At 35.6% G+C, this 16,897-nt stretch overlaps 1 protein-coding gene across 1 annotated transcript in view; it reads right to left on the bottom strand.

Moving 5' to 3' along the window:
- LOC138700277 (syntaxin-1A-like) overlaps window positions 1-12,135 on the bottom strand; it is a 39,085-nt gene extending 26,950 nt beyond the window's left edge. Inside the window, exons 1-5 of the mRNA XM_069826782.1 lie at window positions 12,001-12,135; window positions 8,497-8,586; window positions 8,045-8,144; window positions 1,489-1,563; window positions 1,215-1,403 (exon numbers count right to left, since the gene is read on the bottom strand). Coding sequence (XP_069682883.1) covers window positions 1,215-1,403; window positions 1,489-1,563; window positions 8,045-8,144; window positions 8,497-8,586; window positions 12,001-12,033 — 487 coding nt within the window. The 5' untranslated portion in view covers window positions 12,034-12,135. The remainder of the gene's footprint in view (window positions 1-1,214; window positions 1,404-1,488; window positions 1,564-8,044; window positions 8,145-8,496; window positions 8,587-12,000) is intronic.
- Between the last annotated feature and the right edge of the window lie 4,762 nt (window positions 12,136-16,897).

Raw genomic sequence — 16,897 nt, 5'->3', positions numbered from 1 at the left:
ATCCTGTGGTTTTATTGCATGAAATAGTTGAATTTTATAGGGATATCACGCAGAGGTTAACGGATTTCTACATCAACACCCATAAACATATTTAAGTATACGTAAGGACATCTAAAATTAGTAGAATAATCATTATTTATAGCTGAGTTTCCTTCCGTATTCATTATTATATCAATATCTATCTAGGCTCGTAAACACGTATAATTACCACTATGGGCAGCTACAATTGGACGGAGTTACGCAATAATAGACTAAGCGCCAAAAACCTGTTTCGAGATATTGGGAATTGAAATAAATCTGCTTTTTATAAAACATATTTTTATTGAACAAGTATTATAACATTCATACTATTACAAAAAATAGCATAAATAATACGAAAAGAGGCTAACTGATTTTTAATAACAGACCAGCAGTTGAATTCATATTTCAAAGCAATATAAATAAATTAATTTTATATAATAAACGAATTTTTGCTTATAAATAGCAACGAAATTCAGATATCACATTCTTGATTTTTTTCCGAGTTAAATTAGCCTGCTATCAACAGATTTTTGCAAATATCTATTTTTTTCAAATTGTCGGTTAGTCTATTATTGCGAAACTCCGTTCAATTGGTACCATATACATTGATTAGTCAGCCTGGTTGGCGGAGTTGGTATAGCCCTGGCCTTCTATGCCCGAGGTTGCGGGTTCGATCCCGGGCCAGGTCGATGGCATTTAAGTGTGCTTAAATGCGACAGGCTCATGTCGGTATATTTACTGGCATGTAAAAGAGCCCCTGCGGGACAAAATTCCGGCACACAGACGACTCTGGTATAACCTCGGCAGTTGCGAGCGTCGTGAAAGACCTGCCTTTCGTCAGGAAAGTATGAATGAATGAATATTATAAGATATCACCAATTTCTGAGTAGTTAGCATCTTTGCTTTCTACTATGGTGATCCGGGTTCGATCCCCGTCTTGGTCACGGATGATGAATCTGTGAGAGGTTTTCTCGGGGTTCTCCTGTTTACCCTGAACGTTATCGTCGTCATTCCACCAATATCCCACAATCTGCTAGGTCCAGAGCCAGGCCCCCAAAGTAAATAAAAAAGGTTAAAAGTCTGTTGTACACATTGTGTTTATAAAGCCTAAGCCTGTTAATTAAATAAGATATTTGTAATTAGCATATCTGACACTGATTCAATTTTCGGAATAAGTAACACATTCTACTTACTGATTTTCAACTGCTGACGTACAAGTGCTTTGCATCTTTCTTGGTGCTTGAGGAGTGTATCGTTGTAATTCTTCACTGCGTTCGCGAACATCCATACTAGCGTCGAAAGCTGAATTCTCTGTATCCTTTCTAGAGCCGATAGATCGTTAACAGATTTGTCATCGTTTTTCTCCACCACTTGTTCAATTTCTGAAAATATTTTCGCAATTTTTATATGTGAAATTAAAAATAGAAAGGTTTACGCAAACTAATTTGCCTTATTAAAGTTTCTCACCTTTAATGTGATTTCTGACTTGCCGCACAGTGTGAGAAATGACTGTCTTCCTGTCTTCTACCTCTGAATTACCTTCTGCAATGAAAAATAAATCTGGATAACTTCCAGCAGCTTTGCGTGGTATTGAACATGAGGGAATTGCTATATACACAAATTTACAGAGTGTATAAAAATATATGTCGAAGGCTCGTAATCATATTTTGTATCAGCTACAAGTGTCGGTCCGGTATTTTTTGCCACTACTGTACATTATAGATAGGAGCGGGGACAAGTAACAATCTTTCCTATTTCTCTGTTTATTGGTGTCCATTTAGATATATTATTTTCAGTTTCAATTGCAATTGGTTACTATTTTAAATATTATAATTTTAGTGCAGAAATTATTTGGCCTAGAGTGTGATTACTTCATTCATTTCTTTTTACTATATTGAAAGTTTTAAAGAAATAAACGAAAGCTAATTGTAAGTGGGTCTCAAAATTAAATTCTCTTTTTTTATATTAAGATTTGCAGTGTAAAATATTGTCGCAGCAGGATCGGCCTTTCCAAAAGCAACTCTGTCCTTCAGAAAGTGCTTCCTTGTAATATACATGTAAAGTCTATAGTTTATTTGTTGTAGCTTAGATAAAGTTTACCACAGTTCAAGATAAAAGCTTGAGCTCCAACTGTAGAAATGCAATAGGTTCGTGGAATGTGTGTTATAAGAATTCCATGAATTTGCTATCGTAGAAAAGTGAAACGTTGCAACTTGTTACTTTTGTGCACAGTTAAAGCTGATTATAGATTCTCGAGAAACGTTTGAATAATGATAATGGCAACGTATGCAGCCTATGTATCTTTGTTGAACACAAATTCAAATTGGACTTCCCGAGATTTGAACTCGGGTATTTATGCTTAGCGTATCAGTTCATTAACATTTTAGAGGTGTTCCTATCTTATTTCAACATTGCTGAGTAATGAGAAACAAACATTCGTGTCAATTTCATTTTATTAGCAATACGTGGAATGTGTGTTATAAGAATTCCATGAATTTGTTATCGTAGAAAAGTTCAACGTTGTAACTTGTTCCTTTGTGCACCCGTTAGAGCTGATTATAGATTCTCGAGAAATGTTTCAATTAATGATAAGGGAAACGTATGTAGCCTATGTCATCTTTGTTGGACACAAATTCAAATTGGACTTCCCGAGATTATTAGCAAGTGGTTCCTTCACACTCTTACTAATATACCCCAATCACAGTGAATCAGGATCAAATGCAAGAATAATATGCGCTCATGTAAAAGTTTCTAAAATATTACAATTATCAAAAGTAAATACATGTTTGGTATACGTATATCATAGCAATCCAGCTACTACAGTGCGTTCGTAGCTCGGCCGGACCGTTACGCGGCGACCTTGGACTGGGTGAAGATTGGCGCGCCCGCCGCCAGAGGTACACGTAAACGACCGGCAAGTCATGGGTACGGAACACTAACTACTCTACTAACATTAGGCTTACCTGCATCACAACAGATGTTGAAAGTGATGACCTTCAACTCCAACACATCCCTATATCTCCGAAAACAATTCTGGTTCACTCGCAGAAGTTCATGTTGACTGATTTCCTGTATTTCTCTCGTGATGTTGACTTTTAATTCTTGTAACTTGTGCGGATTTGATGTATACACTTTATTCTTTAACGTTCCCCATAAATAAAAATCGCATGGAGATAGGTCAGGGGAACGAGGTGGCCACAATCCTCGACTAATTATTCTGTCACCGAACACACTTCGCAATTCATGCATAGAATTCGCAGCGGTGTGCGCTGTAGCTGAATCCTGCTGAAACCAGCCACTCAATCGTTCATTTCTTGTTAGTTGCGGAAAAAAATTATTTAAAATTGAAGTTGCATAAACGTGTGAATCAACTGATGTGTCGAAAAATATGGGACCGATAATTCTACTCGCACTCACTGCACACTAAACCCCAACCTTTACAGCGTGGTGAGGAACTTCATGAATAATATGGGGATTTTCGGTAGCCCAGTAGGCCTATCTATTGTTCTGAGTAGAAACGTGACAGTGAAGATGAAACCACGCTTGATCAGTGAAGAACGTTAAAAGTGGGTCCACGTCGCCATTATGAACGGACTGCACAAACCAATTGCAATAATTAACCCTACTTACAGGACCTTGTGGTTGTAAAGCATGAACTACAGTTACCCTGTACGGCTTAAGTTTCAGAAGTTTCGTTGCCACAAAAGCTGACGTCTTGGAAATGTTAACCTCTTGTGCTAAACGTCGCAATGATTTGCGGGGTGAGTGCTCTAACCGAGCCCCTACTTCATCAAGCTTCCCTTCTGTCAGTACACGGCGTAGTTGAACACGTTTCTTGTTCCAAAATGATCTTTTACGTCTGACTTTATTGACAAGGTCATGAATAGTTGACCTTCTAGGAATTCGAACACCTGCAAACCGATGTTCAAATTCTCTTCGACACCTTCTTGCAGAAGAGTATTTCACATACGCAGCACAGAGAAAAATATGTTCTTTTAAAGTGTACTCAGCCACTATTAATAGAAACTTTATCACCACGAGACAACAAAATTTTATTCACAACAAGCACACAGACGTTTTTCCCTCACTACAGATCGAACTCGACTGACTGGCGCATCAGCGGTAGCTACAGCGCTATTCTGGCGGCAGGAGCGCCAATCTTCACCCAGTCCAAGGCCGCCGCGGAACGGTCCGGCCGAGCTACGAACGCACTGATTTTTTCTCGTGAGTGTAAGAGAGACTGAAGAAAACGAGTAGGACTCAATATACCTGTTAGTTACTCATGTAACAGGTATATGCCTAGAAATAGATTTCTCTTGGCATAGCACCATTTGAAAAGTGACATGGGCAAGTTAACGACCTGCGCATCAACTTGCGGAAATAAAATCTCGCGCTGTATACATTACATTACAGGTGTAATTTATTGGTTTATACAGAATGTAAGGGATATACTGTAAGTTCCTTCCTTTTTACAGTAGCCGGGACGGTTTACAGGATCAAAAAATGTTCATACAACATAGGGTCAAAACTTGATACCGTAGTTTTCCCAGAAAAAAAAATATATTTCTGTTCTTATTTTATTTGCGTTATACTGCTTATATCGTTTGTAAAGTTACGAAAACAATTACATCAGTAGGTATATCTAACAAAGAGTTAATATTAGTTTAAATAAATATTTCTGTGCTCTATTACCTTTTCGTAAAATTAAGTAATAATGGATGCTTAAATTTGTCAATATTTTGGCGTGAGAGACGTGGCAACATGTTGAGCAGGCAGTACTCTGCACAGACGTAAGTATATGTCAGCTGAGTTCAAGCTCCCTGTCCATAGGTCTACTGCCGAACGGATGACAGTTCAGTACAGGTATTCGATAAACAACTTATAATGTCATTCACAGTTAAGGAATATCATATGTTATTAATTTATGGAGAAAATCGTCGTAATTCAAGTGAGTCAAGAAGGATGTACCGTCAACGTTTTCCTCAAAGAAGGTTACCTAATTATGTTTATTTAATTATCCTTAATTAAAACTTTTCTATCATTATCTTGCTTATATTGCTTAGAATGTTATAGCTTCTGCTGTATAAGATTATGGATAGTCACTTATCAGAAATTATTTAATATGTATTGATAATTGAAATGGAATGAAACCAGTGGCGTTTCCTCCATGAAGGATATGAGGATGGTCCTACAGATTAATTTAGTGCATCTGAGGATAGAAAACATTTCGTCGCCTGAATGCAAGAACTAGGTAACTCGAAATTTGCGTTTTTTAGTTACCTCTTTTATAGCATAGCAAAAATCGCACAAAATATAATCCAGGATCCAGGTAACTGATCGAACGATGCCAGCGACATCTATTTTCCAATATAACAAATAGGTAAAAGAAAACGAGACATATTCCTCAGTGCAATAAATAAGTAAATAGACGATGTCACAAAATATGAAAAATCAAGTTACCTAGTTCTTGCATTCAGGCGACGATTTTAATTACAGATTTTATTTTTAATGCGTTCCGTTGTAATAATTTTGTTAAAACTTCCACCTTATGTCGTGAGTTATCGCCACTGCACATCTCAGACCTTATGAATACTTTCCGAGGAACTATCCAAATATCTTACAGCAAACGGTTTTTTCTAGCAGTGAAGTTATGGACAGGGGTGAGTGCGGAGGGCGGGGTATGGCTTGACTTAAACCGCGTTTGAGGATATGACCGTATATCCTAATACTACGACCCTTCTTTCTGGGTGGTGGTGGTGTGGAGAGACTACAATACGAATTTTCAAGTACCCTTACAGCCTCCTTAAATGCAGTTCATTGGTCATTTTGAAAGAATATAATAAACGAAATACTGTAATAAATAACTTAAAATGATATAATGTAAAAAATAAAATGAATAAAAACCAAAATTACATAAAAATAAATAAAATAAGCTGTAATAAAACACAAGAATTAACAGGACGTTCAGATGACAGGACTGCCGAAAGAATATCTGAAGTTGTATTTGATCATTTAGAGGAATTTAACTGTAGCAAGAAGTTAATTGCGCATGCTCTATTATTATTATTATTATTATTATTATTATTATTATTATTATTATTATTATTAGTTTCTACCTTGGTCATCAGTCGTCAATCTCATATCCTACAAACAAAAAAATATCACGAGTCGCCACTGAATGCAAATGTTTTAATAAAAATGAAACTCAACACAGCCTTCTTCACTACTGATCGTCCATAGAGTTTAATGAACATTGTATAGTTGACACAACTGGTAACAAGAGAACAGCTCATCGTAACATACTACTGCCATCTAGCGGAATATTTGTAATGATGAATTGTTACAATAACACATTTGAAGACAGTTTAGTATTTTAGTAAGTCAATTAATATTTTATTGTATTAGAGCACTTTATTCCTTATAATCCTTGGTAATTTTTTAAATCGTGTAACAGTCAATTAAATCCCAGAGTTTTGATTTTCTCTAGATAAATCAAAACCTCTAATGAGATTACTGTTGACAATTTTCACATTGTAATATTGTAAAGTAAAAAAGTGTCATATGAATGGTTAACTTCGATCTTAAGTTCAGTAATATTTAAGAGTATATATAGACGTATGAGAAAATGTTTTGTTAAAGTTGTGATAAAGGGATGAAAATAAATTATAGGTCAGCTGCTTTAACCACTTCCCTGATTAACCCGAGTTAACTCGGGTTGCTAACTTGTGTCAAAATTTATTAACCCGAGTTAACTCGTTTGAGTCCCAATTTCGCTGCTAAGGATTATATCCCGAATATATACGTTTCCATTCTTTCATTAACCTTTTCCTCACTAGATGGCTACAGAAGTTAGTGATATTGCTATATCTGGTGGTGTTTTTTTGTACTTCTTCTTTGCGAGTGGAATTCTATGCTCATATAGCATTCACACACAGTAGTGAGTAGATTATAGTTTTGGCTGTTTCTGTTTGTGTTTAGTGTTTTTGTGTTGTTTTGTGTAAAGATGGATTAAGTTAGTGATTCCGAAACTTTTGATCAGAAATATATTCCTGTAGAAGATTAGGAAATGAAACATCGGTATCAGAAGACGAAGTTATATACCAAAAAACAAATTCAGATCAGTTGATGTCGCCTCTTTTCGACAATGGTTTGAATAGAAGACATCTGGCACCATTTCTTCTGCACCTCCGAGGTCCCCATTCCCTGAGATTTTAACATTGTTTCTGATAAAGATAATTCTCAATTTTTAATATTATTCTTTGATAATGACCTCATCAACATTATATTCGAGGAGACGATTCGCCATGCTAATAAGTGTTCACAGAATGCTGAAAATAATTCGTGGCGACCTACTACAGATTCTGAAATACGTGTACTTTTGGGCATAGTGATACTGCAGCACATTATTCACAAACCTGAAGAACAAATGTACTGGTACAAATACTCAATGACTGCTACACCATTCTTCCCAAAACGCTCTCATATAGGAGAGCAGATACTACTGTCCGGAATGCAATGTGCCACTGTGCGTAAATACCCTGCTTTCGAGTCTATCACACGACAAGCAACATTTAATGCCTTAATAACAGCACCGGTATTGTACCTCATAAATTAATCCATAAAAAAACATAAGTTTGTAAATAGTTCAGGAGAAAATCAAAGTGGCACAACTACCAGAGCTGGAATCAAGGTGCACGAGATAACTCGGGATAATAATTCAGGTATGAATGTGTGTCTATTTCATAGTGATTTTTTAGGTATGTAAGAAAATTAGTGATGTACAGTGATTCTGCAATATTAAATGACCTCTTTACGAAAATAAAAGAAATATGACACTTTTTTTCACAAAACTGGTAAAATATAGGCTATAGTAAGGGAAGAGGTTAAAGGAGATCAAGGCTAAACTAAAAGGGCTGTAGTACTGCTTATGATAATTCTCAAGAAGATGTATAGTTGGAAAAGTATTATTATATTTACTTGCACAAAAATTTGAATTCAAACATTGTCTGTGTTGAATACTTACTTTCATTCCCTCGCGGCAGTGACAATATTATACTGTTGAGTCTTTTAATTTCATCTATATTACAATTAATTTTGTCAATGGCACATCGAATTCTCTCCACCTAAGATGATAAAACAAAATGAAAAATAATAAACGAGGGCAGATATGAAGTTTAGCAAAGTGTAAACATCATGCAATAATACAGAGTGTTAGTCAGGAAACAGGTTTCTCTCATGTCGTCGATTTTTATTTCATAGATCGAATACGATTGCAGAGCAAATAGTTTGTACATTTCCCCTCGATTTACCATGGAAAGGATTTGTGTTGCGTAATATGGAAGGCGGAAAAGAAAAAAAATGCAGAATGCTGAGTTTGCAATGAAGGACCTGCCTTTGGTGAAACAACTATGAATGAATTCTTATTATTCATTTGTGCTCTTTATTTTTACTCAAATATCGTCCGTAAAAACTAACCTTATTAAGAAATTTGCTTATTTCACAGTTATTTTCATCGAAGTCTATATAAACTTCTTCATCACAACTGTAGGTTCGCTGATGTCCAACCTGTAAACACAAATAGGCTACATGTTAGGAATATTTTTGTTTATTTTAAGCTTTCGTTGCATTGTTTTTATGTGTCATATATAAGAAACCAAGTGTGATAATGGTAGAACCCAATTTCGAATTTCTACTTTTTAATTAGATGTTCATTCTTTAATAATTAACTAATCACTAAATCACACACCAACTGCCCACAGATGTTAAAGCTTGTTTAAAAAATGTATCTTTAACATTTCCTTGTATAGACGGAAATTCCTTTTGCAACAGTTCTGAATAAGACTAGGACCTTTTCGGCATTTTATGTTATGAATTACGTTGCCAGACGAAGATAAGAAAAAGAAACGCGCCATATACAGTATATTGTTCTAGCTGCTTCAAACTGTTTCTATAAGTGAAAATTTATATCTTCAAAATATTCATCTAAACTTAAGAATTTTGTAATAAAAGTATCACCACGGAAACGAATTTTGAGTTGTTAAGAAAGGACAATATACAACAAGATCACTCCTAGCAACTTTGCTTTTAAAACAATGCATAACGAATGAGGATAATTATTATTTTATTTTGCAATTAATTTTGATTTTCCGATAAGTTGGTATAAGATTACAATAATTCAGTTTTTCTGTCATATGATATCATTTATTACATGTATTAATAACTGCTAATACAGGGTCGTTTCCGATCTCTGATAACGAATTTGAATGACGTCATGTGCGTCAGGAATCACACCGACAGCTGAATTGCGGCGAGAGGTGACAGACCACTAGTGAGTGATTTCATAATCAGAGTGCACGGTGTATCACAGCAGCAATGCCGAAGAAAATCGAGCCTTTTTGGGAGGGGTACATAAGAACCCTTTCCGATGACAAGTACAGTTACGTGAAAATCATAGGAGCCAGCAAAAAAATGTGGTTTCGTTATTTCCAAGAAAGCCATCTTGTGTGTACCTAATAAGACTGGCAAAGCTCGGATGGGATTAATTCCAGAGTGGAAAAAGCAAGCAAATCCACCCCCCGTCACAAGTCGCCGCACCCCACGAGATGATACAAATTAATTCCATTCGAGTTTTACCAATCTTATTAAGTACACAGAAGATGTCTTTCTCGGAAATAACGAAACCTCGTTTGTTGCAGGCTTCTTTTATTTTCACTTAACTGTACTTGGCATCGGAAAGAGTTGTTATGTACCCCTTCCAAAAAGACTCGATTTTCTTGGAATTTCTGCTGTGAGTCGCCGTGCACTGTATTAGATAACTCACTACTGGTCTGTCACCTCGCGCCACAGTTCAGCTGTCGTGTGACTCCTGACACAGATGATGTCATTCAAATTCGTTATCAGAGATCGGAAACAACCCTGTACGTTATTTTGTGAAGAATATTATGAACGTTTTCGCCTATACTGCAACATCAGATACATTGTTTACGATACCTAATATACCCATAGAATATTCATTCTTACAGAAAATCATTAATTTATGTGTAGACCTAAAATGTTAAATGTTGATTCATGAGCTTTGTGCAGTGAATGCTTTGTACTATGAAAATATATTAATTTTTATTCCATAATTTGCGTTAAAAATATTAATTTTTCAAATTCTATGTGATATGGTTTTGTGTTCGGTGATAGTTAACACAAAGAATAATCACCCAAATGAAATTTGACCCATGGACGATTGACGTACAGGAGAATACACCCAAATAAATTGACCAAAGAGAAACTTAGAACAAAGATAATTCACATATATTAATTTTTTTAGTTGATAAAGCAATAATTTAGGTGAAACGAAATTTTAAACGGTTTACATATCTCCTGAAAAACTTCAGGTCTATTTTAATGCATAAACCGAGTTTTGGATGAATTTCTTCAGATTTTAAGGCACGCAAATATTCAACGACATGTCCTTCGTCTTTGAATTCATCATATCTTTGTGAAATATTTTGCAGCCTTATATTTAAGCTTTTATATTTTCGTTTTTGTGATTCTTTTACTCTTCGTCCTAGATTCAACTTTCAGATCATTGTGTCAACATCGGAGTCCTCTTTCTTTAAATAATGTATGAGTTTGTATATAGTGGAATGTTTCTTACAAACAATGTTCTGGAAGCGGTTGTGTCATGCTTCTGTGTTGTTATTCGTGTGTGGTTCATTCGATCTAGCTGCTTCAAACTGATTCCATAAGTGAAAATTTATACCTTCAAAATATTAATCTAAACTCAAGAATGTTATAATAAAAGTATCACCACGGAAACGAATTTTGAATTATTACGAAAGGACTTCAAAATATTCATATACACTTAAACATTTCGGAATACAAATGTTACCACGGAAACGAAATGCTAAAAATATATTTCGTCGTTGTTCCTGCAATAACACCTATGTGACACATTATCGATTTTCAGATTTTTGCTCTATTAAATAACTTAAATAGTGATACAGCAAATAATAAAATCTCCTATATGTAATTATATATCTTTGTTTCGAAAATGTAAAAATTCACAGTCTGCTATGTACGGCTGCCATAGGATGAATAAATGTGTTTTTCCTTCCTCTTGAAAGATTTTATATTTTGCACATAGGAGTTATTGCAGGAACAACGACGATTTATTATGAAATGAGCTTAACTTTATCGTAATGAGTGAATTTTCCGTGAATGAGATGACAATGAAAATCGTTGGGTGTAATCACTTTGGGCGAATATTCCTGAATAAATATTCTTGGGCGAATTTTTTGGGTGAATTTTCTTTTTGGCCAACTTCCGTTGTGCGGACTAGCCTGATTTGTTTCTTTGTGCATAAAACTCATGTTACATGTTGTGCTACATGTGATTATCCATTACAGTTAAAATTGATGAAAAACATCATTATGATTAAGTATGTTAAAATTGTATGAGTTTAAAATTTCTGTAATTTGGTCGAATATTATAATTAAAATAAGAAAATGATGTGTGATGCATAATTATATATATATATATATATACCAGGTTGCCCGGGTTCGATCCCCGGTCGGGGCAAGTTACCTGGTTGAGGTTTTTTTTCTCAACCCAATATGAGTAAATGCTGGGTAACTTTCGGTGCTTGACTCCGGACTCATTTCACCGGCATTATCACCTCCACCTCATTCAGACGCTGAATAACCTAAGATGTTGATAAAGCGTCGTAAAATAACCTAATATATATTTGCGTTTCACTCAAAAGGAACACAAAAGTCGTCCTTATTATGTAGACTATTTAGGAGGACGTCATTTTTAAGTCCAAAAGCCGGACGTTTGACAATCGTACTCTTGACCTTGAGATTTTAAGACGCGTTAAAGTCGTGTTTTAACTTCTGCGTACACCATATCCATAAAGTTCATTAGATTATAGATTAATATATAAATTGAATAAAATTAGTATTACGAACTGTGTGATTTGCTACTCACCAATTTCAGTTCGTGTAGCCGGTCCTTTATCATTTTACTTCCGTGCTGTGGCACGGAGCACAAACACGCAAGTGTGATATCTCTAAAATAAATTAGATAAACTCCTGGCAGGTAGATTATCCGCTGTTTACAGTGTGTTGTAACTGTTCAATAGCTTTTGACCTCCAGTTTACACACTGTAAGATAAACGGCGGTTTATTTGTTTTGAACTGGGGTGATAAGCATTACTCTTGGAGTTTTATATTTATTTTATTCACATTTCCAAACGCAATAATGTGATTTAGTAATCTGCAAACGCTCACCACTCTGTGCAGGGGTCCTTTTATGCTATCTGGCCGCGCAAGATTCTATATTAAAATGATGTAGAAACATTAATATAACAATTTGTACTTATGTTCAGCATTTTCCTTATCCATATCGACATGATTCGAATTCTATTTAAGCTGTGAAACTTCCCAATAGCGGACACAGCCGGGGAAAAATTTAATGTCCGTTATTTAGAAGTGTCCACTATTTAGAAAATCGTTACTATGTATAGAGTACATTTAAATTTCTCATACATATTCAACATTATATTTTACAGTATAGCACAGTAGACAGTGAGATTGTTTACAGTATTCATCCAGAGAGAAATCGTATCAGTAAATGTTTAGTAAATGAAATAAACATCAGTCACTGTACCACTTTACCTTACACAAAGAAATCTAGAATTGCATTCTCAGTGTATGATTTTAAAATAACATCCTTGTTTTTCAAAATTTCACTAACCTGAGTTTTTCCCAAATTAAATTTTGTGCGCAGCTCACGAACACTTAATTTCTCTTTCTCAATATGCTTTACAATATCCACTTTCTCTTTTAGTTTACGTTTTTGTAACATTCTTAATGTGACTACTTCCGAACACTCAACTTAACAAACTAAGAAAGTACGGACTGCTCACGTACAGTATCACAACTGTGCTGCTTACCTTCAATAAAGTACAAGAACGTTCAATTGCTCGATAATGATTGTTGCAAAGAATTCCGTTAGAATTCCGTTTAATTTACAACCGTCTTTTTCTTTTCTTCCACGCTGTCCGTTATTTGGAAGTATTAATTGTTGTTGGGAGATACATTTCAGTGTCCGCGTCCGTTATTGAGAATGTCCGCAATTTGGAAGAATTTTATCATAAGGGCCAATGTTATTTTGCAGGGGAATTTTAAAATGTCCGCTGTTGAGAGGAGTCCGCTATTGGGAATATCCGCAATTTGGAAGAATTTTATCATAAGGGCCAATGTTATTTTGCAAGGGGAATTTTAAAATGTCCGCTATTGAGAGGAGTCCGCTATTGAGAATGTCCGCAATTTGGAAGAATTTTATCATAAGTGCCAATGTTATTTTGCAGGGCAATTTTAAAATGCCCGCTATTGAGAGGAGTCCGCTATTGGGAATGTCCGCAATTTGGAAGAATTTTATCATAAGGGCCAATGTTATTTTGCAGGGGAATTTTAAAATGCCCGCTATTGAGAGGAGTCCGCTATTGGGAATGTCCGCAATTTGGAAGAATTTTATCATAAGGGCCAATGTTATTTTGCAAGGGGAATTTTAAAATGTCCGCTATTGAGAGGAGTCCGCTATTGAGAATGTCCGCAATTTGGAAGAATTTTATCATAAGGGCCAATGTTATTTTGCAAGGGGAATTTTAAAATGTCCGCTATTGAGAGGAGTCCGCTATTGAGAATGTCCGCAATTTGGAAGAATTTTATCATAAGGGCCAATGTTATTTTGCAAGGGGAATTTTAAAATGTCCGCTATTGAGAGGAGTCCGCTATTGGGAAGTGTCCGTTAAGGGAAGTTTAACGTATTAACTCTCAATCACAGATATAGGTATTCTATAGGCTACAACACTGTAGGACGTCTGGTCTTTATCACTGCATGTATGAAATCCTAGATCATATATATACCCAGATTGCTCGGCCTTATAGGCTTTGACGGTGACAACTTCTGTCAGGTTTACTATGCTGCCATCTAATTGTTACATAAGGAATCACGTCATAACTCCCATTTGAATTGCATTAGCGACTGTACTGCCATCTCGTGTTCGTTTACGGCGGACGGGTGGCGATCCTGGCGGTTGTTCTCTTCAAAGTGCTACCGATTTTAACATAGGGATGAAATATGCAAGTGAAATACAAAGAAGAAATCAGTTACAGTATAATTTTTATTTTAATTGCACTCTTAAATTCACACATTACACTAATATTTCAATAAAAACAGTATATTACGGTTTCCTTTATGTTAATCAAGTACATAAATTCATTACAATCAATACATTTTCTTTCCATACAGAAAGTAGTGGGTGCCTCAAATTTTAATAAGTTTATCATAACGAAATACATAATACCTTAACACTAGATACAAGTGTGTGTATTCCCATACATTCTATTTATACAAGGGTTGGATAAAAATTTATGGCAACACTGTTGTCACATGACGATGGTGCGTTCGAGAGCTGCCAGCTGTGTGGACATGAACAAGCAGTGTTGCCAAATGGACGAAAATTCCGTCAAAACTGACGGAATTTCAACGTAGCGGACGGGAAAAAAATTGCTTTGACGGGTGACGGATTTTATGGCGGAAATTACGATTTACAAATCTTTTGACATTTTTAGCTGCTGTCATTTTTAATTCTTTGATTTTTGGGAGATTTTACTTTTTGAATAATTTCGAGGGAAAAATTCTTCCGAGGCCGGGCATCGAACCCGGGACCTTTGGTTTAACATACCAACGCTCTACCAACTGAGCTAACCGGGAACTCTACCCGACAACGATCCAATTTTTCCCTCTATATCCACAGACCTCAAAGTGGGCTGACAACCGTCAAGCAACCAACTTCGAGTGCACACTAACTCCGTATGACTTAATTGTGGTTTTCCGTTAACGAACGGTAACGTGTATTATGCAAATCAAGCTTTCAGGTATAACTCCCTGTAAAGTTGATTTGAATAATTTCGAGGGAAAAAATGCGAGAGAGATTTTAGTTTGAGATAAAATTGACACACAATTTTGATGACCATACTCTTAGTAGTTGAAGATCGCTTGTAAGATCTGTCTTAATTTTCTATGTAGAAATGTCGTTCAAACAAATTGGTGGTCCAGGGAAAAACATTGAAATAGATGATAGTAACAGTGGTGCTATCTCTCAGTTATGTTCAGAACGAAGGAGGTAGAGAAAAAAAAAACAAATTTCTCCTTCTGACGACGCCACAGATCAACGTCATGTTATTATGTTGGCGACATTGTGTATTTAGTTAAATTTGGTCGTAACCGTAACGGCACTGTTAAAAGCTACCATGCAAATTCTCCGGATTAGCGTCGAATTTTAAACCCCGAGAGGTACAAAGTATTAATTTATACGTTCTAATTCAATTTTTCTCAATATTATTAGGTTTAGTGTGAAAAGGTAAGAACACGAAAATACCGTATTTACGCCATTGAATAAATAATATGCACGACAATTTTTTTATTCTAAAATACAGAAAAAAAACTGGCGAGTACAATACACACTTGTGCTAAAAACCACTCAAAATTAAAATTATATTATCAAGACAGGTTATAAAGGCACTGCCTTACTTCTAGCTATAGGGCTACATCACATTTATCCTCATTTGCAGTATCAGAACTGGAACTTTGGTCGACAGGTCTGGGTTGGTGTCAGAACATTGATTGGCAATGACTAACGTCATGTTACTCTTTCGTCAATAATTATTTGTGAATTCTTTTGGTTTAATTGATCAAATTTCACAATAAAATAACAAATGTTATTAAGTCATTCTAGTAATTAAAAATATTTTACTTATTAGTGATTGTTGTTAAAAAAAAAGGGACAAGAAATTACAAATGAACAGTCTGCAAATGACGAGAAAACACGAACTCCAGTGACCGTTTCTGTCTGTTGGTTCCGTTTTCCAGTCTTGTAACATAAATAGAGTGTTAATTTTAATTTGTTCTACTCTGATTGTTTCAGTGGGAAATTAATACGCATCCCAGTTTTCAAGACGACATTTTGTCAAAAAATGTGCGTATTATAATCACGCAAATACGGTTCAGTATGTGTTCATTGTTAATATGTGGCCGTCTTTGAAATTCGAAGCAGCCCATTCTGGTCTCCGCACGTCTCCAATTACTGTTCCTAAAATGTTATAACTTAGTGCTTACAATGCAAAATAACATTCTTTATATTACAGCTAATCTTTATTATATTTTACATAATAAACGTTCAGTATTCTTAAATGTGAAATGACACTTTTGGTTTTTCCTTCTTTTTTTGCACTCTTTCTTGACGTCCTTTTACTGCAGCGAAAAGCAGCACAAAATCTCATCTTGTTTGTAAATAACTACGCCAATACATTGATGTAATTGGAATGAATATCTGAAACTTTAATACACACTGGATATATAAGAATTATCTCTGTAAAGTATTTCAATACATCTTCTTCTTCTTCTTCTTCTTCTTCTTCAGTACAATGCAGTCTACACCTGTGGAGTAGCGATTAGCGCGTCTGACCGCGAAACCAGGTGACCCTCGCTTGATTCCCGGTCGGGACAAGTTACCTGATTGAGGTTTTTTCCGGGGTATTCCCTCTTAACTTTCGGTGCTGGACTCCGGACTCATTTCACCGGCATTATTACCTTCATCTCATTCAGACGCTAAATAACCTAAGATGTTGATAAACTATCGTAAAATAACCTACTAAAAAGTACAATGCAAGTATAGCGTGTAGCAAGCGGGGATTCTAGCAGACGGCTTTTCAGAAAACTGGCCACAAAGCTGACAGGCCTGATTACGTTACATTTTGATCAGGGCTGGCAGGGTAAGGCTAAACTCCCTCTACGGGTAGCCCTGATATGCGATCAG

Source organism: Periplaneta americana, chromosome 5 (genome assembly GCF_040183065.1).
Source record: "Periplaneta americana isolate PAMFEO1 chromosome 5, P.americana_PAMFEO1_priV1, whole genome shotgun sequence".
Classification (NCBI taxonomy): domain Eukaryota; kingdom Metazoa; phylum Arthropoda; class Insecta; order Blattodea; family Blattidae; genus Periplaneta; species Periplaneta americana.
Note: the sequence above shows the minus strand (reverse complement) of the source record. Positions and strands in the feature narration are given on the sequence as shown.